The 25,342-nt window shown below is 44.2% G+C and overlaps 1 protein-coding gene and 1 long non-coding RNA gene across 2 annotated transcripts in view; one reads left to right on the forward strand and one right to left on the reverse strand.

Moving 5' to 3' along the window:
• The first annotated feature begins 1,191 nt into the window (after positions 1-1,191).
• On the forward strand, positions 1,192-7,192 carry LOC129388245 (uncharacterized). Its single transcript, XR_008615268.1, has 2 exons — positions 1,192-1,480; positions 3,584-7,192. It is a non-coding gene; the product is annotated as an uncharacterized lncRNA (long non-coding RNA).
• Positions 7,193-7,556: 364 nt separating this feature from the next.
• Positions 7,557-25,342, reverse strand: part of LOC126546210 (tetratricopeptide repeat protein 5-like) — a 33,957-nt gene continuing 16,171 nt past the window's right edge. Inside the window, exons 9-10 of the mRNA XM_050194362.2 lie at positions 24,679-24,823; positions 7,557-19,395 (exon numbers count right to left, since the gene is read on the reverse strand). Of these exons, the coding sequence (XP_050050319.1) occupies positions 19,276-19,395; positions 24,679-24,823 (265 nt within the window). The 3' untranslated portion in view covers positions 7,557-19,275. The remainder of the gene's footprint in view (positions 19,396-24,678; positions 24,824-25,342) is intronic.

Consider the following 25,342-nt stretch of genomic DNA (forward strand, 5'->3'; position numbering starts at 1 on the left):
TCCTCCTCCTGCGCCGAACGTCGCTTTCTTTTCAACCTCGTCTGACGACTCGGAACATTGCAACCGACAAACGCGACTTTATAAATTTTTCTCTGCACTCCCCGCAGGGTTTACTGGCTTCAGATTTACTCGGCTGCGTGGTCTTCTCTACCACAATTCTTAATTTGCGACGCTTCTTCCTTTGGCGCTGTTTCTTGTGCGCCGTTCCGAGTGCCTTTCTTTTCTTTCCGTTGGCGGCTCCTCGGCCTGACCAACTTCTTGAATTTCGGTCGGGAAATCAGAAAGATGTCCTCTTCTGACTTAACTACGTCTCCCAAGCTTCAACCTCGTTATCTGCACTGTGTTCCGCGTCGCAACACAGTGCCTGCTCCTCTTTCTGAATTTCTGTCGAGGATTTCCTCCCCCGCCTTAACTACGCCTCCCGAGCTAGCGGTTTCATCCTCTTTCATCGCACTGTGTTCCGCCGTCTTAATTAACACAGCGCCAGACCTTCCTAAATTTCAGTCGAGGAAAACGGTTCCTCCCGACATTCCTCTGCGGAGAGCTTGAATTTAGCGAACAAACCCTCCTTCACTAAACTGTACTTGTCTGCCTCGGCCTCGCTCAGTCGGACTACGACCAGCGCGACTTCTCCCGGCATCAACTCAAACAACCGCTCCGGCCATGTGTCCTGGTGAAATTATCGCCTCTCAAAAAAAACGTTCGAAATTAATCAGGTAGAGACCGATGTCCTCGCCTGTTTTGTACGGCTGAAGCAAACTCGCCATTTTCACGCTTTCTGTTTGTGACGGCGCTCTGCGCCTTAACTCTTTCCGTACCGCGCCCATTGGGCACCGTTAGCCCGCAGCTTTGGTTTGAAACGCCGGTTTAGAGACTTTCCGCGCCACTCACAGACACACTGCGCTATCGGACGCGAAGGAGGAGAACTATTCTTTCGTTTTCTAAGCAGTTCGCCTTTTTCCTCCAGGCGGTGATTTGTGAACGCGCTCCGAAATTTTCGCGCTCGTCGAAATGGCAAGCGAAAATGGCCGCGCGATATTGGGGGCGAGCTCCACCACTGGAAAAGCTGGCGCCACTGTCGGCGTGAGGTGGCATGAGGGATCACGTGAACACAGCGGCCGCGTCGGCTGCTTCGGAAGCGAGGTGATTTAAAGCCCCACCTGCGCCGCGGTTCTGATTACGTGGTGAGGCTTTACCGCCTTGGATGTCTGCTTGACAACATTTGAAAGCACTATAATGAGTAGTGGCTGCCTTTGGAGGCGTGCAGCATGGTAGGTTACGGCTCGGTGCCGCAGTGCCGGACGTACGCAACGGAGCCCGGTGTCAGCCTCATTCACACGTAGCCGCAGGAGAAGGAGCTGCGTTAAGCTTGGCTGGCGAAACTTAGAACCGGCAGACAGCCATCGGCTACAAGTCGGGTGTGCAGCAAGCACAGACGCGACGAAGATTTCTGCTACGGCGCCGGGCTGCGCGATGTTCGGTGAGTAGCAGAAAACGCGCACCGAGACGCTCGCCCGCGTCCGCTGCCCGGCTAATGTCATAACGGTTTGGTCTATGAACTTGCTGATGCTAGATATTGGCAAGTTCACTGTAACGAAAAGGGAGCGGTAAGACGCACATTAAAAAAGGAGGCATGGAATATGGTCATGTTTGTGTTATGAATTAATGCACCGGATTAAGAAAAAGAAGCAGAGGGAAATCGCACGCTGAGAAGACCGATAAACATGCAGTGCGACGCAACTTGAGTAATAATATTGAAATGTCCAAGAATTTAGAAGTCAAAGAATGATTGAATCGTCGCGACGGCACATCACAGTCGCCGTAGGCGTCGAAGTCTATAACGAAATTATCTTTCAGCAGTTCTAAAAGCGCCCGCGCAACAATAGTTGCTAGTGTACTGTCAAATGCTCATATGCTGCGGCCAAAGCTCACGGTGCGAAAACGCGTTCACAGCGAAAGCAAAACATTGTGCGCGGACATGCATGCAGACGCGCAGTCGGTCGCTCCGAACCCGTGCGATCGCTGCATTGAGGCTTCATTCTGTTATGCTCCATATGGTTATACAGACAGCGCACTATAAGAACATATTTCACATAGTTTACTCTCAGCGTTTGCCTACCTTTCACGCAAGAAGCCGGTTCGGGAGACTCCATCGCGGCGACCACGCGCAGTGGCGTTCACTGTACGTATTTGATAAAGAGATAGCGTGTGTAAACGATTCTGTGCTTTTAGTTTGCCCAAGATTATTATATCGACAGTCAAAAACTTCCCTCGTCTTGAGAGTACCTACATAAATGTCCAGGAGGGCTGCCGTGTGGTGTTTTTATTGAGCGCCGTAAGCGAAACCTATGAGGAGCACGGCGCGTGATCCCTCATACTACGCAAGGGAGGCGCTTCCGACAGATGGCGACTCCGTAACTCCTCGCCCCCAAAAGATGATTTGAGACCATGGTTCGAAACGCAGCTTTCGAGACTTTCCGCGCCGTTCACAGACACTCTGCGCCGTAGGACGTGAAGAACTATACTTTTGTTTTCTAAGCAGTTCGTTTTTTCCCCACCAGGCGTCAATTTTTGAACGCCCTCCCTAGATTTTTTCCAGTGACTCTAGCCCTCCCAACGCCTCCTTAAAATAAAGGAGGCGTTGGCCCTCCAAGCCAGCCCGGAACGTCGACGACCGCAGCCTGGCACGGGAAGCTGTAGTGCTTGCACTTAAATCTTTATAGTGCGATACCTGTTCAATGAAAAATTTTTATTTTTTCGGAGATAGTGCCAATTAGACGGCAGTAGATTTTGTATATCATTTTTTTTACATTTTTGTCTTAGCAATACAAGCGTATCTTCACAAACTTTATTCAATTTTATCCCACAATCTTGATTTTGTCAATTTATATCTTTTTATGACATACATATCTTATCATTGAAAAGTGCATTCATTAATTCTGCCTTTTGTTTAAGCATTACATAAAATATTGAGTGCAGTACTTCCTTCAGAAAAAAAAAAAATCTGGCGTAACCTACAAAAGACATCTATTTTCCCCATGGCAGGGAAAGAGTCAATCTCGTGATTTCTAGTCTCATTCCCGCGAGCTCAATTTCATGATGCCTCTGCTCCTCTTCCTCCTTGCGCTTCTCTTCCGCTCTTTCTATCCTCTTGGGCTCTTTCTCTTCCTCCCTTTCTTTCCTCTCGCGTTCCTTCCCATCCTTTTCGCGACATATCTTTTCCCAAGCCTCTGCGAGCTAGTCCCACTTCGTCGATCGCCGTACGAATTTCGGGCTTCCTCGACCTATGGTTAATATCCATACTGAGCTCTGCAGCAAAGAGCAACAGCTCTTCTTTCTTTAACACTGTAATATCCATGCTTTTCGAGAGCTGAATACAACTTCCCCTGTATTTCCCGCACACCTAGTGGCGATCAATCACAGCTAACTGCCCGATAGAACCCTGCCCTTATCGTCCGGCAAAACGTAATGGCTCAACACTCACCCAACATTGAGCTTGCGAAGGTCGTGTCTCTCGGAGCCACGTAGACAGGTCCGCTGATCACAGATCGTGAGGACTGCCTTCTTGATCTCTTCCTTCCAGATTCTTCGGTCGTCCAAGGCCCCACGCCGTTACTGCGACGGTTGTGCCTCTCTGAGCAACGAAGAGGTCTGCTGATCCCGGATCCGCAGAAGTCGCTCTTCCGTCCGTAGTTTCTTTCGATCTTGCGAACCTCGTGTCTCCCGGAGCCACCTACACAGGTCCGCCGATCCCAGATCGTGAGGACTGCCTTCTTGATCCCACCGCTGCCAACCAGCTTGTTGCGGCTAGGGTGGTTCTCAGGGCATGGAATCAACCAAGCCCATCGACTACGACGTCAAGTTGTAGAAAATGAAGGAAAAATGTGTTTATTAGCTTAGTTACACGGCTCCAGTACGGAAGCCCACTCCATGCAGGAGCAAGATGAATGTCTCAGTTCACATCAGGACCCTCTGTCCTCACTTTCAAAAAGTCTCTGCTTTTATTCGTGTCGTCTTCCCTAGGCGAGTCGACTAGGGAATCTGAAGACTGTCCAGCAGCAAACCACCATCGTGGACTCAGTTGCGATACCACACCCATGCTCGCAATAACCCGCAGTAACTCCGCCACGAAGAAACTGGTTTGGGATCTGTGGAAAGAAATGAACCGGCAACACCACAACATCCATCCATGAATGCATGGATGTTATGAGCGTTCCCTTTGGAACAGGGCGGTGGATTGCACCACCAAGCTTTTATTTTATTGCCTAATGTCCTACCTATTTTAAAAAAAGGAAAAAAAACACGATGAATTCCCATAACCAAAGTTTCTGAACCTCTATTGTGAACGTTCTTTTTGTACGCCTCCGTTGTTTGTCAGTTCCCTATTTTCTTCCACCAATCTTCCAATCGCCTAACCCAAGGGCTTCAAGGAGGCCAGTGATTCATAAATTGACCGTTGGTAAGATACCTTCACATTCTAATAAAACATGCTCCATCGTTTCCCTAGCTTTACCGCGACAAGCACATGCTTCTTCTTCCTTCTTATATCTCGCTTTATAAGTGCGTGTTCTAAGGCATCCTGACCTCGCTTTGAAAATGCCGCCGTGAATGTGAGCGCCATCTGGTAGTGGTGCAACGAACCCAGCAGCGCGCATGCTCTGCTGTGACTGGTTGGCCTATTCGGCAAGAGAACAGCCAGGTTGCAGCCCCCATGGTCACAAAACCCGGCGAGGCTCGCAAAGAAAAGCTTCGCTGTTAAAACTCGGTATACCCAACACAGTATGTGAAAGAAAGGGCCATTCTCGAGCCTAGCACACACCCTCAAGGTAGTTGGGGCTTTATGATTTCAACAGCAGTACACCTATTATTCTCAGAACTCTCTTTTTGGCAAGCTCATGCCATGCCCTGGTGATATAATGGCAGACACAGCTGCTCACATGTGTCAAATGCTGTAGGCAATTCTGCCTTCATGTTTGGGTTCATGATCTGAGCGCAGTACATATCAGAATGACTTGCTGGTGTAGTGCAAGTCCTGAGGATTGGTTTATTGCACGGTGTGGCTCCACTTTTCTTCAACAGCAACATAGTACCCTAGGAAGCAATTAGTCACTTCACAGCACTTTCCCTCATCTACAATGCCATGTATGTAGTCGATGTTTGTGCAACGATTGTCGCAGATACGTCATTTGATCAACTTTTCAGCGCCTGCAGGCATGCAAGATGGTAGACATCATGAGAGTGGACTGAGCTTCTTGTTTTTTAATTATCAAAAGTAGTTCATTTTAATTTTTCTTTTGGAAGACAAACTTGATTATCAGGTTATGCGAGGACTTCCCCAACAAGTCTTCAGCCTCATTTTTTCCATGATTGTCATTACGGCAAAGTCATGTGATCACAATGGTTAGGCCCGAAATTCTGAGATTTTAAAAATAAATTTGAATTGCCCTTTTTTTTGCTGGTGAATGTTTTTCAGACTTGATTGAATTAATCCACAAATTCAGATCCCTGGTTATAAGCCACTCGTACTGCAGATTGTATTTATTAACTATCCACAGCATTAGTGGGTGCAGACTGCCAAAGCTAATTTTATAGAACTCCTGCTGCAAACTTTCCTAGCCTTCTGGATTTTAGCCTGGTAGTGGTAGTGCGATATGCAAAATACCTTTCATGGTTTTGCACTACATACAGTCGCCGACCGTTTATTCGGACCTCACGGGGACTGCGGAAATGTCCGAATAAACAGGTGTCCGAAAAAGCAGATTAAGAAGAAAAAAAAAAATGAAATCCTTTATTTCCACGCACTTATTCGGGCTCGGCAGTAGGCTTAAGGAAATCGTGAATGCGCCGTTGCACGCTGTTTCGTTTACGCGCAATCAGATAAGCTTCAGATGCTTGTACACGATCCGCATGCGACGGCAGCGTAGCACATGGTGCGTCAACTTCCGACTCGGTCATCGTCCGGCGGGGCAGCAGAAACCTGACGAATGATCTCGCCGTCGTCGAGTTCTGCGCATGTCAGTACAGCAGTGTCACCACCTGTGAAACTGTCAATGAGACCGTGTCCGGAATCGCAATGCAACCACTGCGCAAGTCTCGGCAGAACATTTTCCGCGTCGGTAGGGAGCACATCGGAAGGCGGCAAATCTTAGAGGCCTCCCGGCACCCGCTTGCCGGCATTCCGCAGCGCAGTCTGCGCGGGCACTGTCGACGCGATGTTTCCGTATGCCGCGTTGGATCGCCGAAACCTCGACACAGCACACAAAGCAAACACCGCCGTGCCGACACCAGTCACAGAAATGAAAAAACGCGGCCTGCTCGCAGCGTCGTGCGCGAAGAAACAAATTAGCTGCTGGATTGTCTTGACATGGCTCACTAAGCTGAAACCGGAACTGCTGCAGAGCCACTCTATCGAACCAGGCAGAAACGATGATGATGAGCGGGGATTTCCAGTAGCGCCACTTCGTGGGGCAGCAAAGAAGCTCCGTTCAAAACAAAAATGGCGTTCAGCAAGTCGAACCGTGCACCGGTCAGAGTCGGTGCACGGTGCTCTCGACCGAGTTGGCTCAAGGAGAGTCCGAAAAATCAGACGAGAGGTTGCAAGGTGTCCGAACTTTCGGCAGTTGTTATACATTATGGTCTATGGGGAGAATGGCGGTGCCGCGAAAGCTGACCGAATAATCGGGCATGTCCGAATTTTTGGAGTCCGGAAAATCGGTCGGCGACTGTACACTGTCTTCTTCGGCTCACAGCTGGTTGCTGGCTGACTCCATTTCTGTTACATCTTAAAGCTACCTGGGTTTCATGGAAGAATCAATGTGATGGCAGTGTTCTGCTATTACGCATTGTCTCCAGGCAAAGCCTTTCATGATGAGTAAACATGTGACAGAAGAAAAGAGCACACAGTCAAGCGTAATACAATATGCTCTTCATTGCACAGATGAGATTGGCCCTCCAAGAGATATGCCAGTGAAATAAGATATGCTGGCAGACTTGCAAAACCCTGGGGAAATAAACTGAATACACGCTGCCCTTATTAACCGACCACTGTGTCACATGCTAATGTTATAGTGAGCGGCTATCTCCTGGTCAGACATGGTCAAAAAAGATTTCAGCCTGTTCATGTAAAAAGCTTCTTGGTATGTTCAAACAATGCAATAGTTTATATATATATATATATATATATATATATATATATATATATATAATTCAAGGAAATGTTCTGTAGGCCCGGTGCATAGGTAGTTAAGAAACGAAGGCGCACACTTACGAAAATTGCACTTTTAATGTTTTAACGTTTCGGCTGTGGCAAGGCCGTGCCACAGCCGAAATGTTAAAACATTAAAAATGCAATTTTCGTAAGTGTGCGCCTTCATTTCTTCAACTATATAAATATATATATATATATATATATATATATATATATATATATATATATATATATATATATATATATACATACATACATACATACACATACATACATACATACATACATATAAAGAAAGACATTGTGTGTCAAAGCCCATGTGGCTGTCATGAAAAGATATGTCATAAAATCACCTTCCATAAAAGAAGTCGTAGAGCAGTTTAGCAAAGAGCAACAGTACAGTATGTTTTCGTGAAGTGCAGCTTTTAGGGCACAGAACAAGTCCGATCAGACTGATTTCAAAAACATTCAGACATAACAGCAATGTATAAGTTGCAAAGTATCCCACAATGCTTCACAGTATGCATACAATTCATGTACAAAACTCAAGATGTTGCAGGTACTGCCTGCTTATTCATCAAGATATAAGTGAAAATTGCAACCTCTCAGCCAAACAAGAAGAGCAAGAAAATAAGAAAAATAAAGTGTAGTGCACTGTTTCTAACTAATATGCAAATACACAGGCAACACTGTGACCAGTTCATCTGAAAGTGTTCTGACAGCAAGTATGACCAATGTGAACAAGAAAAAGAAAACTGTTTTAAGGCAAGGTGATGAAATGTATCGGGTCACAAGACATTAACAGTGACAAAGGAGAAAAAAGTTTTTAACAATACTCACCACAAAGATACGTTATTTACAAGGATGCACCACATAGTTTGGACCTAGATCTCAGAAAACTTGGCGATCTATCAAATAATAAACTAGCACAGAGTAGTTGGAGTTGGAGCAAGCACGAGCACTTTGTTTGGCTGCCAAAGAAGTTAATTATTATAATTTGATTGTTTACTAATGCTATTAAAAAAGCTTCTGTGAACAAATTGCATTCTGTGCTGGAAGCTTTTTGACAACTGCTATGCGCAGGAATTAATATTCAAACCATCCACACCATGACCTCCCTCCTGCTGTCCTTGCCCATTCCCAGCATTAGATTGCTTATCACCATCTTTCAACAAAGTAGCAATTCCACAAAGAATGCGTAACGCCTACCTCTGCAAGAGCACTGCCCCTACACACAGCTTAGGGCACCGAATGAGTAATGTCAGCAACACTATGCATGTGCAAGACTCAAACTAGGTTTGCATTCTACATGAGTATACTAAAATATTTAAAAACAGGCTACACTTGGTTCCCATTATGCACAGTGCACATGAAACAAAAAATTTCTCCCTAAACAGCTTTGCTTTTAACTTAAGAAAGACATGCACATCACACTTTGCCTGTTTAATTTGCCAGGACATTTTCTGGCCTAACAGAAAGAAAAAGTGTTTACTTATCAGTTGCAAACAGTATTCAATGTGCTTTGCACCTAAGAGACAATACCTAAGGAGGTGTAGAAGCACTTAACCCTTTAACTCCCAACTTCTCTCATAAGAAAGTGTACGAAATTTCCCCAATTTTTTTTTTATTCCAGCAAATTCTTGCACATTATATTCAAATTTGAAAAACGTATTGCATGTGTCTGTACCTCTTGTATTCACCCGAAATATTAATGAAAGACATCTGCTCTGGAAAATAGACTTTCACTCTGCACAAATGCAAGGCTCGAGTGCGATAACCTGAACTTAAGAATGACAGTAATCAATAGCGAAAGTAATCGAAAGCTTCGAAAAATATGTTCGGGTACCAAAACTCTAAAGCACTGCGAGAACTAAGTTGACAATTTTGGACATGCAAAACAGTAGAAGCTGTTGCCTGGACAAGTCGGCTCATTAGTGATATTGGTACAAACAGCTTGGATGGGTACAACTAGGGCTTGGTAGTTAAAGGGTTAAGAGAACACACTGGCATTTCAAAGTGCACAACAGAAAAATATTTTCAAAGTGGTGACCATGCGACAATGCTGCTTGCCAATGTATACAGGGATCAGCTCTACATGTTTAACATAGAAACTTGCCCCACTAGAGTAACCAGATAGCTCAAGACTTAACAGCAAATAATATGACGTATCAAAACATTTGGACGCCATTCTGAACGTGACCACTAGCAAAGTTGAGTGCCCATATAAACCATCCACGATGATAGTCATTCAATCCAAAAGTGCCTGGAGACTGCAGTGTGTTTCTAGTCAGCCTAACAGATGACCATCACTTCAAATTAGCCATGAATTTTGTGACCACAATAACCATCCAAGAAAGTGAACGACAAACTTGCTAGTCACTCCATAAATGCCTACAGACTCCACCCCATCGTGCTTTGGCCCCATTTATTTTTTCTGCAGCCCCAACAGCATCTCTCTGTGATGAAGTCCTTCTCAGCTAGTCTTTTTTGCCATATTACTGAGCACCAAATGGGCAAGTGCTGCAACACTAACAGATATAACAATAATTCCCACAGTTGTTACAAACCTCAATTAGTCTTAACAAGTCTGCATTTTCCCTTCCACCATGTGTGAAAGAAGCTCAATATTTCCAAGAACTAGTTCACAGCTGTAGTATGCTTAGCAAATCATTGAGATCTTTGAATGTCTCTATTTACCCATCAGCATCAGAATAAAACAACATAAAATAAAAGTGCTAGCTCACCACAAGTAAATTGTTCAAGCTTGTATACACTCAAAGAACAACATCTCAGACTCCAATAACAATGTTAAAAATTATAAACAAAGTTGCACAATATACTCCACTACTGATGTCATGGCTATTCCAGAAACCCTACAAGCTCAAGGAGCTGTTCTCCATCTGCTACTGAAAACTGTGAATGGCTTCAGTCAACTCTACAGTAGCTCCACTGAAGAACCTTTTAACCAAAAAGGTACTGCTAGGCACATCAAAATCCACATCAATGACTTTCCAAAGCAAGCTTCATTTCCAAATTGTTGGAAGAATAAGCTTGTTGAGAAACCTTCAGAGTGGCCCTTCTAAAGTGACCCTACTTTAGCCACCATAAAACCATGAAAAGCAGGTTCCTGTGTACTTCCCTGTGGCCAACAACCATGGTCATAAACCATTAGCAATGTGAACAATCTTATAGAGAAGCTTACAGATATAGTAATACTAAGAATAAATGTTACGTAACACTAGTACCTGACAATAAGAGCCCTAATTTGCAAGGTAGTAGCTTGTTTTTGGATTACCTCATTATTGAACATGTTAAAAATATTTCTGGTGTTGCAAATAAAGGCTGTTGCAAATGCTACTCAAAGGGCTCAATTAACTTGCAACAACCTTACAACAAAACCACATAATTCAATGCCCAGATAGATCCATCAGGATCTATCTGGGCATCATGTTCCAAAGGGAGTATCCACACTCTGTCATCCATGCCAACAACCCAAACCATGACTCACGAGACCAAGGCATATTTTTACAGCTGCCTTTCACATGCACTTGAACACCAGACACTGGCTACTTTCCTGTCATGTATGCATAGCCATGGCACTCTTTGGCCTAACAAGAAATCTGCAAGTTAAAAAAAAAGGAGGGTGTCACATTACACTTTTTAAAGAACAATTAATTGGAGTTTTGCCTCTTTCCAGCCATGTATTCATAGCCACGGGGCTCTTTGGCCACACAAGAAATGTGCAAGCTAAGAAAAGGTGTCACATTAGACTTTTCAAAGAACACTCAACTGGAGTTGTGCCTTTAGCAAATCCCTGTACCACACAACACATGCATACATCTGTTGATTCTCTTCTAACTTTTGCACAGAACTCGGCAGGGTGCATCTGACACCAACTAACCTTCCTGCCTTTCTTGCAAGAATAAAAATAAAAAATATGTTAGAAAGTCTGTTTGCTCAAACCGTCAAATACTTCACACAAATCAACTATCTACACATTGTGAGGGGTTACATCTGCAACATCCAGTGCAAACAACATAAGGAGCCCAACTATTTCATAAGTACAGAATACTTCATTTTTAAGGCTTAAAATTAGTTGGGACACACTGCGTACCATTTAGATGTAAACAAACGGAACTTTTTAGCGAGTTCAGCCTTTTCCTCACAACACTGGCAGCAGTACAATGCTGTAGATACAGGAAAACAAATTTCTTGCTGCCCACCAGCCAACAAGAGCAACACATATGAAAACTTCAGCTGTAATATTTACACCTATTATATGCTAGAACAAAAGCTTCACTATTCTCACTGTGCTTTCATTCCAAAATATTTAACATACTATATCAGCACACTCACACATTTTCTTCAGAGGGAGCTTTAGCTTAAGATGAAGCCAATCTAAATACAGTTAAACCTCGATATAATGATGCAGCAAAATAGGCAATTTGCTTTGTTATACGGAAATTCAGTTGTACTGAAATTAGATCTATTATGTACACAAGTACAGTCGCTGATTTATTTTTCTTACACGGAACAAGCCACAAAATTTTCCAAATAATCAGGCAACTGAAAAAGCAAACTTGAATGGAAAAAGAATCAGCTGAATTTTAGAGTAAGTGATGAAAGATACGGTTTCATGCTTTGCCAACAATGGCACAGCATGACATTGGCAATACGAAGTTATTAACAGAAGTGACCTCATTTCTGTTGTAAAAGGCACGAAATTTGTTTTGGTGGCCTAATGTTGGAGCTGTATTTTCAAATGACCAGCAATTCGACTCAATGGGCGTTTAGAGCTTTCAGCATGGAAAGCAATGCAGCAGAACATCGCCAGTACAGGTGTCAAAATTGCACCCATGAACAGATCATTAGTCCCTCGTAGGCCAAAGAAAGCTTTGGGTGTTGAGTGCTGGTTGCATTGTTAGATGCCAGGTCTATCGGCCAGCACAGCCACACGAAGGCAGCTGAAGTAAACAATTATCTTGCAGCCGTAACTCACTACTTTTGACTGAACACATTGAACGATGAAACATCTTGCGAACACCGCCTCAGAGAAATTCAGACAAAATGTTGACAATGAAAAAACACGTCCGAGGGGGGTGTATAGTAAGCGAAATTTACGATCGCGCCTTTCTGCACGTTTCAAGAGCTGCACTGTAATGCAATTTATAGATGCGTGAATGCCCCCCTCTTATAGTGCGCATAGAAAAGGAGGCATTTCTTGCCAATGATAAAGAGAGTTGTCTTTTCTTTCCACAACACTCATACAACATTTATTAGGAATTTTATTTTTGTTAAAAAAAATCTAATAGTGCCTCATTTTACATAAAATGTTTTTCTTAATGTTTCTTTCCTCCTCACACAGTCATGCTTCAATTGCTGCTCCCATAACCAACCTTGTTGATGTCGGTGACAGTTGGTTCTGCACTGCTTTTCGCCTGAAGCTTCGCGACCCATTTGGATAGACCTTGGATGACTTCTAAAACAGGGCACGTGGGCTGCATGAGCGTTCAGCCATGCTGACAGCCACTTGCAGCCACAGCCGTGCTAGAAAGGAAGACGTGCGCCAACCTGCCCACCACTCCCTTCCCCTTGCCCTCGTGCATGCTTGATCACATTAGCATAAGCTGGCCCCCCTTTCCACTTGTCTGTATGGGAAGACTTAGTTCATCAAGCCACCATCCTTCTTGGCTCACCCTTAGATCCTTTCACTTGCACATAAAGAGCCTAAAGCATACAGCCCGCGGGGCGTGATAGGATGTTATCATAGTTGGACTTTACATGGAACATGGCGCTGCTCCACTTTGGCAGTTGCTCTCAGTTGCACAGCTCACGATTTGGTGTGTTCACAAGCAGTCGCACGTTATTCAACTAGTTGACCATCTGCATCCGTGGAAGTTTCTATTTATTATCTCTGTGTTCCTTTGCGGCGGCAGATAAATTTTGTTGTACTGAAATCCTGTATAAAAACACTTTGTTATATCGAGGTTCAAAATACATGGTGTTCTATGGACAAGAAGTTATAAGAAGTTCAATACTTCGTTATATCGAGAATTTCGTTATATTGAAGTTCATCATATCGAGGTTTAACAGTACGTGGGAATGGAGAAATTGTTTTTCTTGGCAACCATGGCACCGAATTTGATTAAGTTTGTTGCATTTAAAAGAGCAAGTTAGTCTAGTGACTGTAAGAAGCAGATATTCAGAGCGCAGCTCTTAGGCAGCCATTCCTTGGTTGAGTGTCAGTGTCTCTCAGCGTAACCACGCTAGTGCCACTGCTCGCACGTTCACCATCGTCGTCTTCTTCTGCAGCTGGCTCAGATGCAATTTATCATGCCAGCATTCCCATACTGCCTCTCATGCTCATGCCACTGCTCATGCTTCATTGTCTTCTTCCACAGCTGGCTCCGATGCCGCTAATCATGCCAGTGTTCCCATACTGCCCTACCCCGTGTGAAGGCGCCGACGGCACAAGCCCCCTGCCAGTTGGGGCAGTGACTTCAGTCTCAAGTTCTTTGCCTCAATATATTGCGAAATGAAAACATGTATACAGCTGCACTCAAGTTTTGCATTAGGGAGTGTCGAAATCGTCAGATATTCTTTATTTAGGCTGTAAACTTTTTCACAAAAGTTGTTGAAAATTGAAATATTGTTACGTGGAATCACAGTAGATAAACTATTTACATGGTGTATTTACAAGGGGTAGCAAGCACTGGCCAACATGGAAGCCAACAAGGCACGTCGTCATCATCAGATCAGCCAGAGGCTGCTTATGGGTACGTCCCACTAAATCCAACAGTCCACATCATCATCTTAGAATAACACATAGCATGACCTCCAGCAGCCAGCCCGACACCACTAAGGATCTATAGCAGAAGAAGGGTGGTACTGCTTAAGTCCCGAAACCTGGACGACATCGGTGGACAATGGAACAGAAGATGTTGTAGGACTGGCGGACACAATGTCGTACGTGACACCAGTCACTTGTCGAAGGACACGGTATGGGCCCTTGTAGTGAGGAAGGAGCTTTTCAGAAAGGCCCACATGACGGGAGGGGGCCTAAAGTAGCATGAAGGCACTTGGAGCAAAACATTCGTTGCGGTGTCACTGGTTGTGAAGGCGCTTCTGATCTTCTTGGGAAGTGGCAAGTCTACTACGGGCTATCTGCCGTGCATAATCAGCCTATGCAATGGCATCGCATGCACATTCACTAGTCGAAGCTGCAGGGGAAGGGAGAAATGTGTCCAATTTGCAAGGCAAGGGAGAAATGCGTCCATCGGTAAAGCCTATCCGAACAAAAGGTAAAAGGGGGAGTATCCAACAGCATTGTGGCAGGAGAAAGGGAGTCAGCTTTTATTGATGCCAGCAATCACAAGGACGGACACAGCCTCCCTCCACCCCTAGCAGACGGCCGAGATCCCTTGGGTCTTGGCGGCTGCTTCAGTTGGCAGGATGGCCTAGACCTGATCTCGCTGATCTGAGGAATTATATGCGAACGTCACGTATGGCAGTGCAAGGTTCAAATCACGGTGGTCAGATGACACGTACCTGGAAAGCATGTTGGTTAATATCCAATTCAAGTGCTCGGTGAGCCCGTTTGTCTGGAGATGGTATGAGGTGGTGATCTTGTGCTGCGTGGAGCAGCAGCGCAGGATATCATCAATGACTTTAGACAGTAAGGAACGGCCTTGGTGAGTCAGCAATTGACACGGGGCACCGCATACTAAAATTACATCACGGAGGAGAAAGTCCGCCACACCTGAAGCATAGCTGGTCACCAGCGCTCGTGTCATTCCGTAACACATCACGTAATCAGGAGCTACAGCAACTCATTTGTTGCCTGAAGCAGACGCAGGAAATGGTCCAAGAAGGTCCAAACCGACACGAAAAAAGGATTCAGGTGGGACATCAATGGGCTGAAGATACTGAACAGGAAGCATAGATTGTTTCTTCTGCCATTGACAGAGCTCATAGGCGCTGACATAACACCGCACTGAGTGGACTAGGCCAGGCTAGTACAAGCGACGGCGCATGCGGCCATGTGTCCGAGTAACACCAAGGTGGCCAGTGGTTGGGGTGTCGTGAAGCTCACAAAGAGCTGTGGAGCACAGGTTGTGAGTGGCCTGGATCAAAGAAACAGCCGGCGTTGATGTCTCAGATACAGTGGGTTTATAAGCTGGACATGCGGCCTCGAGTTATCAACAGACGATGCGCGTCACGTCATCTGATGAGGATAGCTGACAAGGAGTTGCCTCGCAGGACGACGTTGCAGCGGTATTCGGTAGACATTCAAACTGACGTGAGATGCGCCAGAATTTCGCTTGCTCTAGACGACGGCAATCTGATTACACTGTCAACGGTGGTCACGTTGGTGAAGATGAGCAGATTGAACGTGTCGTCTGCGATACCCTTCAAAATGTGGGCGATCTTGTCAGCCTCGGACATCTTCTGGTCAGCTAGTAGACACAAGGCCAGCACGTCCTGTATGTATGAAAAGTAAGGCTCAGTTGATATCTGGGTATGTACCGCCAGTTGTTTCTTGGCGGCAAGCTGTCAACCAAACACGTTGCCGAAAAGCTTGCGGAATTGCTGCTTGAATGTGTCCAAGCTGGTGATATCGTCCTCATGGGTCTGAAACCAGACGCGAGGGCTTCTGCCAAGGTAAAATATGACGTTCGCCAGCATGACAGTCGGATCCCAGCCATTCTGTTTGCTGACACGCTCGTACCATGCTGAGCCACTCATCCACGTCAACGGTTTTGGTCCCGGAAAATGTGCCAGGATTGTAGGGCTGTGAGAGGATGATAAATTTGGTGGTGGTCGCAGGTGTAGCTGGTGGCAACATGTCAAGACCTGGAAGCATGGTGGCAGATTCAAAATGGTGTCTGCTGCAAAGCTCCATCGTCTGAAGAAGAACCCAGCACTTCCACCAAATAAATGTTATGTGGAAGTATGTAAGATAAACTATTTACATGGTGTGTTTACAAGGTATAGCACGCACTGGTCAACATGGAAGTCAGCTTAAGCACGGTGCCATCAGATCAGCCAGGGGCCGCTTACGGCTCCATCCCACTAAATCCAACAGTTCACATCATCATCTTAGAATAGCACGTGGCAATATCAAAGAACTCAAGTACCAAGTTTTCAGCTCTGTAACTCACATCCAGCTATTAAGACAACTGAAGTGGAGAAAGTTGATGTACTTCAGCAAATCCGATAGTGCCACAAAAAGCTCTTAAAGATGTTATATGCCTGTTTTGATAGTGCCCTGAAAGAACTGGACTCACTAAGTTTGCATTTTAGAGAACTGAGGGGCATGCTAATCGATGATGTGCAGGCAAATTTTGAAGTTTGTGCATCAATTCAGAGCTAAGTGAAAATTGCTAAATGCTCCTCGGTGAACTGAACAAGGCACCTCGTTTATATTTGTTGAAAATAAGGGTAGGCTATGGGCAATGTGTAGGCAAAACACAAAGAGTGTGGGTTAATTGCGGCCTTTGCAATAAATTATGTACGCAAGTGCTCTGGAGTGTTATGTGTTCTACAAATGAAAATACAGCCTGCTGCCCTGGCAGAACTATACACTCCACAGAGATTAAATTTAGCAAAAATGGGGGGAACATTATGGCTGATGTGGTCATGTGTGTGGATGAATTACTGCCCTTATGAAAAATACCTTAGGCAAGTGTTTGAAAGTGTTAAATGTGGGCAAGGTTTCAAATGGGTGAGTCATATATGGGCAGCATTACAAGTATGTCATTTAATTACAGACAACTACATTCTACTTGCAACTGCTCAAAAGAAACTGCCTTGCTGAAAATCAGGTCGTGATACTGCAACGTCGCACAAGTTCGCTGTCTTTTATTGCAAAAGCAATTATATGAACACTCCAGGCAAATTCCTTCAGTCACCGTGATCTTCCATATAAAGTCTTAAGTGCATTAAGATCGTGGCCGCCTGCCGTATGTTGTAGGTGCAAGGGAAGTGTGCGAGGGTGAACTGAAAAGCATGGCGGCTTGTTCTTACGCGTAGGAGGGGGAGTGGGGAAATGTGCGTGTGTTGGGGAGGGAGGAGAGCGGGGAGGGGCAGGTTAATGCACTTCTCTTCTAGTTTGGCTATGGCTGCACGTGGTGTTGCTGAGTGAAGTCGCGCACACCCTATTTTGGAGGTAATTTGAGGGAAGTGCAAACTGTAGGCAACCCGAGATAACTGATTGTTTAGTGAGCACTATGTTGTTATAAATACCTCGTAAGGATTGTAATGATTTCATGTAACCTGTAAATTTATACTGATAATTTGTTCACTTTAGATTCTGTAACAAATGCAGCTTGCAGATTCTCAATACCTTTTTTTTTTTTTTGTGATTCAATATACAGTCGAGCCCACTTCCAACAATACCGGTTTTAACAATGAAAAGCTGCTGCACCGTCAACTTTTGTATGTTTTCTATGGTAAACAACCTGCTTACAATGCCCTGATGCCGCATTATCGGTTGTAATAATGAGGTGTGGCTGCTGGGTGCCCGTGCCGAAAGGTAGAGTAATGTGAAATCCTTGAAAATAAAAAAAAAAAAAGAGAAATTTGAGCCACGGCATGATGGCCTGCTGACCCAACAGCCGCCGCACGCTCATTTTCCAGCCTTCTCCGCACGCCTCTCTTCCGTCACCCTTCCGCCCCTCCGAACATGAATGGGCTGCGCCCATAGCTCTGCGCTGCACCACCCTCCAAAACACGAATGGACCGTGCCAACTGCACTGCCCTCATTCAGTGCAGTTCTGCAAACAGCTTAATTGCTTGCGTTTATCTTTGTTGTTTGCGTCGAAATTGTTCCTGGCCACGAGGTTTTTCAGCCATGTTTGACTCTCAGCCGAAACGGAAGATGGCTGACGCTCCCGCTGACCATCAGCAATGCACTACGTTGCCAGTGAAAGGAAAGTGCATGGCTATAGATTTGGAAACTAAGTGCTTCTAACCGATGAGGCGATCAGCACGAACGTGCTTGCATCGGATAGCGACAGCAATGACGGCAGCGATGAGACAGTAGGGCAGGCTGCCTCAGCATTATCCTCACAGGAGGCCCGCCAGATGATTCAGTGGCTCCGGGGCATCGTTCTCGCGAGGAACCTTCCCCTGCATTTATGTGGGGCACATGGATGCCTTGGAGAAGGATGTCGGCAAGCTTTGCGTAAAGCATGCAAAGTTGATGGACACGGGGTTTTCCGCGTGCAAGCCAGTGAGAAGTACGTGGCGAGATGCTTGTGGTGATCTCACCTCAGCGTTTCTTCTGGATTTCTCAAGCTGACAGGCTGCCGCGGCAACCTCCGCACATATATTAAAAGGCCCCTTTTGGGGCCACTAAAGCGATGACTCGGCGGAGCTTGCATATCGATTTGAGCCTGTGACCCCTCTTTGCAGTTGTTATAGCAGTGCCATTCTTTTAACGCTGATACCTGCGACTTGATACATGCAAACGGAGCACCCAGGAAGCAGTTAAACGAGTGAACACAATCGGCAGCCGGATGGAAGAAGGTGGTGGGGAGGGGCTCTGGCCTCCCCACCATTATAGTTTTCTCACATCAGCTCTGCCATCCCCCTATTTTGATTTTTTCATGCAACCTAGTTATAACAATTATCGGTTATAAAACTGGAATTCTTGGGGCACTTGAATATTGTTATAAGAGGGTTCGACTATATTATTACTTACTGATTTTTCAGCAATATTTGTAAAGAAATATCAGGTCCTAAATAAATATTCCGCTTGCTACAGTTGCTAGAACATAACTTACTCCCTCAAATGCAACAATTTAAATCTTACAAATAGGGGAATAGAAGTTGGCCCCAAGCCAAAGCTCCCTCTTAAAACTTCATCAGCATAAAACACATATGGCCATAATATATACCAATAGTGAACAACTCTGCACGCAGTCCTATGGCAACATTCCTACCATTGTACTGCACTTGCTAAAGTAACTATCAGTGCTTGAAGCAGCTGCCAACCGGCCAGCCGGCTGGCTAGTGTTTGTTCCTCTCAACACTGCAGCTAGGCAATGGTGCAAGAACACATGGCACTAGTCTTTCTTGATGACCACTTGGAGCCGAAGAGGTGCTCTGCTCTCACTGCCCAAGGCTTTCCCATTGACAATAAGGGCCAATGGGGAGTCAACACGTATGCTTGGGAAGGTGAGCTCCTGTAAGAACAAATGGAGGCATTTGATCATGTCCACCGTCATCACCAGCTTGTACAGCTTGTCGATTTGGGCATGACAGAAACACAGCATCAGCAGCAGGAAGTTTATTGCTCGTCTAAAACCAAGCATTCAATGGCTTGCAAAAGAAGTGACCTATTAACTATTTTTTCACCACTAGAAAGGTTCTCATTTTTAGCGTTTTATGTTTTAACCTTTTATTTCAAGATGTAGTAGTTGCAATGTATACTGTGATAGCTGAAATTGTAGCCTGTACTTTGAATGGATGTAGTAAAGTTATAATTGCTCAGAGAATTTTTGAGAATTCTTATGTGAAACTTCAAAGAAGTACCTTAAGGAAGGCGAAGGAAAGTAACAATTTGCTATTTTTAGTATAAGTACTGAGAGTAAAAAAACCTGAAATATACAAAATATGTACCTGGTTCCTATTTCCCAACTTTTGTTAGTCAGATCACGCAAAAAAAGTTATGAAGATTTGTTGGCATCGATACCAGCCATAGTGGTGCCCATCGATACCAGATACCATCGATACCAGCCATAGTGGTGCCCATGCTATGCAGGAAAGCAGTAACTTCTCAAATGTTACAAGGGGTAAGTTCCTGTTATGCAGGGAGCATTTGTTTTTACTCATTGCAACAGGCACCTGGTTTGTTTTTTACTGCATTCCTTACGCTTTTGAAGCCATAGTTGTGACGCTAGTGAGGAACTATCCCCTCCTTGGCCTGCGATGTATGACACTCTATAAATGTTTGTACCCCAGTGGTTGTGTGTCTCGACGTGATCAAGCTCATCGTGCTCTCCTTACTTTTCTCAAAGTAGCTAACTGAGGTTCACATTTGTAGCATCTTTCTGTTTTCAAATGACAAGACCTCAGACACTATTTCTTCTATTTTAACATTCTTTAGTAGTGTGACCTGCAGTGATTGGCCCCACTGCGCGTGACTTGCACTGCGTCTTCTGCTTTATTCTTTGAGATTTGTCATCTTATTCTTTCTTTCCTCTTTCCTCCCCTTTTTCCTATCTTCCATTTCTATGTTTCTGTCTCCTCCTTTCTGAAGAGTAGACAGGCATTGTGCCCCTCCCAGTGGCAGTTGCCAGCCTGCTCCTTGCTTTCAATAATAATAATAATAATAATAATAATAATAATAATAATAATAATAATAATAATAATAATAATAATACGAGAGCAAATCAGGGTCTTTTCCCCTATTTATTATTAGTCAAGATAAGGTACACACAGCTAATTACAAATATTCGTACTATTCTATGCACCTTACACTCTTTTCCCACACAGTCCCCACGCTGGTTCAGAAATTTGTCCTATCGCAGCACTAAATTAAAAAAAAATTATGGGGTTTTACGTACCAAAACCACTTTCTGATTATGAGGCACGCCATAGTGGAGGACTCCGGAAATTTCGACCACCTGGGGTTCTTTAACATGCACCTAAATCTAAGTACACAGGTGTTTTCGCATTTCGCCCCCATATCGCAGCACTAAATTTGAGATGCCCCTGTGGTCAGCCAGCGAAGCACGTGGCATCCTCGAACGCTCATTGCCATGCAAGTCTTCACGGCCTTTTGTAAACTCGCAACACCTCCAACTCACACTTCTCAAAGCGAGACACCTTTCCCCATATGTAGGCAGCGTTTCCCTGTCGATTTCGATTGGCGTTTGTCCCTTGCTCCACAAAAAACAAAACACACTTTGTTGCTCATACGCTGTGGATGTGTGAAGTGCAACTGCCATCTTCAACAATTGACAGCAGCGCCGTGCCGCGGAGCTGCTGGCAGATAAGGCCGGGCCGGTCCAAAAAAGGCCCACCGCAGAGAATGGATGTGTTGACTTCACATTTACAGCCGTAATTTGGCTAAACAAAAGAGGGGGCAAGCACTTTCCGATTCACCCTTGTAGTAGTAGTAGTAGTAGTAGTAGTAGTAGTAGTAGTAGTAGTAGTAGTAGTAGTAGTAGTAGTAGTAGTAGTAATAATAATAATAATGGTTGCCAGGCAAGGGATCATGCAGAAGCTGCCTCATACTTAATTATTGCATTTGATCAGTCTGATCAGGCGGGCAGGCACCCCCAGGCTGTGCCTGCCCGCCTGCCTGTGCGGCTACACACGATGGTGCAAAAGATTAGTGCATTCACTTCTCCCTCCTGGCAGCTCGCCGCGTGGGCTGGAAGCTGGGTGTAGCCTCTGAGATCGCATTGGCACTGGCGCAATCTCGAAGGCCACGAGCCAGTCGAGCCAAGACAAGCAGCAAAGTACACTTTTCTCCTTAATCACACAACAGAGCACTCTGTTGTGAGCCATGTGCTGCTCCACTGTGATGAGCCAAGTCGAAAGTGGAAGCAAGACCATCACATTGGTACAGAGGACGCCTGTCTAAAAGGCTGTCACAAGTGCTAACAAGTTGTGTCTTGAATGTGCCAGATTCTTTTGTTGTTTTACTCAAATTTCATTACATGCATGGCCTCGTAGCTGTTCCACGGGTCGAAAAGCAGTCTTCTTATTACCATGTTTACAACTGTGCCCCCCATTGGGCATATATTGTAGTAAATGGCAATAATGGATGTAACGAAGTTTAGCAGATATAACTAGGAGTGTGCGAATATCAAAATTTTTGAATACAAATCAAACACGAATACTTAGCTTCGAATATTGCACAATAATATGCACATGCATTTATTAACATGTTGGGTTAATTTGTTATTTTGGAACATTGCAATTACATTGCTAGGTTGCTTGACTTGTAAGCCGTTATACTAAAACATTGTGTATTTGGCTCATGTTAACTTGGAAATTTTAGTAATCGCCACAAGCTGTCCTCGCGAGCCTGTGCTTTATTATACCGCATCAAATGCCCGTAAAATCGGAGGCATTTGATCCCATGCCAGACGTCGCTCTTCGAACTTGCTGTCAAGCAATAAGCTACGAATTGGGGGTGGCGCTAAAAAAAAATAGAGAAATAAAAGTGCACCCTTGCTGTCCACAAACCCGTGCCCCTTGCTACTGAGATGCTGACTTTCCTGCAAAGTTTAGACATTTAATGGTTAAGTGTGCTTTACAAGCAAAATTTTGCTAGCAGAACGAAATCATCGCAATATTTAGCACAATATCACCCCAACATTCTTAGATTAGATAGAAATAAATGCTAAGAACTTTTGCTCCAGCACAGCAAGAAATATATTAAATTTGATTCGAATATTCGTATCCAACCAAATATTTGCACACACCTAGATATAACAAATTATTTGGGCTCTCCTCAACTACGTTATAATGAGGTTCAATTGTAATGAATATGGCTTCTTCCTACAGCACCTGTGCGACCAAACGTTGGCTGGCTGTGAACTTCTGCTGCCACGTCACCCTCAATTTGGCATCCTAGTTTCCAATATTTAGACCTACTATGCAGATGTATATAAGGGGGCCTCACTAATAACCCAGTCACACAGAGCACTTTCAATTGCAATCGAACTTGAATAGGATAAAATTTTACAACCGTGATTGGTTATCTTTGCAGCCTGTGCAAAGAAGCCAATGGCGATAAAGAAATTCGATCCCGATCGTGCTCGATTGCGATCGCAAGTGCACCGTGTGAATGGGGTAGTAGAAAAAGAGTAAAAACAGCCAGATGATGCTACCGATTCACCAAAGACTGCTTTGTGGAAGCATTAGCCAACATCAACAAGTACTATTTGACCCGAGTATACAGCCATTATCAAAGCCAAATTCAGTCAATTATTGAGGCTGAACATGGTTTTATTGAGCAGTGTTAGGAAACAACGATAAAAGAATCAATGTGGAAAAGTGGGAATAAATATATCTAATCTTGCCTGAAATATCTGAAGTCATGATTATGTTCTTGAATACCTAGCACACCCAGTATTACATTGAGAGACCTAAGAAATAGGGACCAAGGTTTCAGTCAAAGCAAGACAGGCAAACATAGACAGAAACTTGAAAGGGTCTGGAGGCGAGCTCGTTGGCCGGATAGTGCCTAACGACCGGTTGCGAGAACACGCGTACCGCATCAAAAACAAGAATGGGAGCAATCTCGCCATCCACTGTGCCAATTGCGGGTGCAAGCCGGTACTTCAAGACACAAAGGTTCTGTGCTGATACCGAAACAATCAAGCACATGAAATTTTTGAAACCTTCACAATGATGCCCAAAGGCCTGATTTGCATCAGCTCCCCTTCAATCCTCCTCACTGACAAGGAGTACAGATATCTACTTGACTAATCATTATGTTTGTTAGTTTTTACCTATCAGGCCCATGCGTGACTGGAATTTGAAACCACCCCACCCCACTGCTTCCCCCTTCCCAAGCTACACATTTGTGTATGCACAATAAAGCAATTGGCAGTCGGCACCCATCCTGTGTTTTTTCCATCTGTCAGTGTTTCACCACTATTTTTCTACCATGGATAGACAGAAACCACAGAGGTCTCTTTGGTTACATCATGACCTTGCTGCTTTGGACGGGAATGATTATAATAGCAATGTGAAAGAACATGTGTGCTATGCCACAACGCTGCAGCAGTATGCATTTGGCACAAAGCACATTTCCTACATCACTTCAAGTCAAACATGCAATTGCTGTAGAAATAAAGGGCACACTGAGAAAAGTATGAGCCACTGCTATGCAGCAGATATTCACTGACCTACATAAAAAAAAAAAAAAATCTGCTTACTTATATTTTTACACCGAAGTAATGCACATTTATTTTAGCTACTCTCATGCAGCCTCTTTCAGACACCTGTGCTTCCAAGATAAAATGTTTTCACAAATTTTATATGCCAGGTGACTTGTTTTATTGAAAACACCTTTATTGAAGCTCTCCCGTGGCAGATAGCACAATTCTGAAAGCTGGATTACTTCAAGAGACAGGCATTACTTGCACAATAAACTGCAGCTATTCTCAGTGCTTTTCTAATCATTAAATATCATGACTACTGAAAGCATACCTCAAAACAAACATATTTTTTACACTGAGTGTAGGTTTTGTTTTTACAAGCATGGCTGTCCTCAATGGTGGAGCTAGTGCAAAGAATTCCGACCTAACATGTTGCAGATGAGTCGGCAACTGCTGCTGTCATGGAAAAGTCTCATCAGCATCGCCAATCATACACATATAGGATCATGCACATATCATAGGATGAAGGAGATGTATGTATGAAAGACCTTAAATATAAAAGGCACATAATGCCTTATGTCCAACTCATACACAAGATTTTGCAAACAAGCAAAAAATACTCACAAGGCCTTTGTGATTAACTCGAATATGATGAAAATTTGGCTCAGGAATTGCGACAGAGTCTCCAACAACAAATCCCCGTCCATCAGCCATATTGTAGACATTCACAGCAAGACAGGAAGCATCTTCATCCAAAGCACACATAGTGCTGAAAGAAAGCAAAATAAACTTTTAGGACCTAATAAGTGTTTGTGCAATTGTTTTTCACTTTTTGCTATTTTTGAAGAAAGAGTCTACATGCATACCCACCTCGAACCACAACTTCACTTTTTAAGCAATATGGAAAGATAATATTCACTAGTTTCTACAGTTCAAGATTGCTAAATTTCAGTTAAGCCACGTTCATGATGTAACAAGATTCATCACTTGTTTCATCATGTATCTGTTACCGTCAACTGATGCCCAAATTACATCAATGTAATTTTAGGTTACAGTTAGAATATCAGCTTCTGTAGCATACAATTTCCAAGCAGAAACAGGTGAGATATAGCAGGTTCTTCGGTAGAGCATCACTTTATGCTCCACATGTTAGCCATTCAGATGGCCAAGGCGAAAATGTTGTAGTTAAAGAATATACACGATCAATTTTCGGGGTCATGGAGAGGGCTCGAAAAACTAATTCAAGCAGTCAGAAAAACCATATTTCAATGACAAAATCAATTTCGTT

The sequence above is a fragment of the Dermacentor andersoni genome, chromosome 1 (genome assembly GCF_023375885.2).
Source record: "Dermacentor andersoni chromosome 1, qqDerAnde1_hic_scaffold, whole genome shotgun sequence".
In the NCBI taxonomy this organism is placed as follows: Eukaryota; Metazoa; Arthropoda; class Arachnida; order Ixodida; family Ixodidae; genus Dermacentor; species Dermacentor andersoni.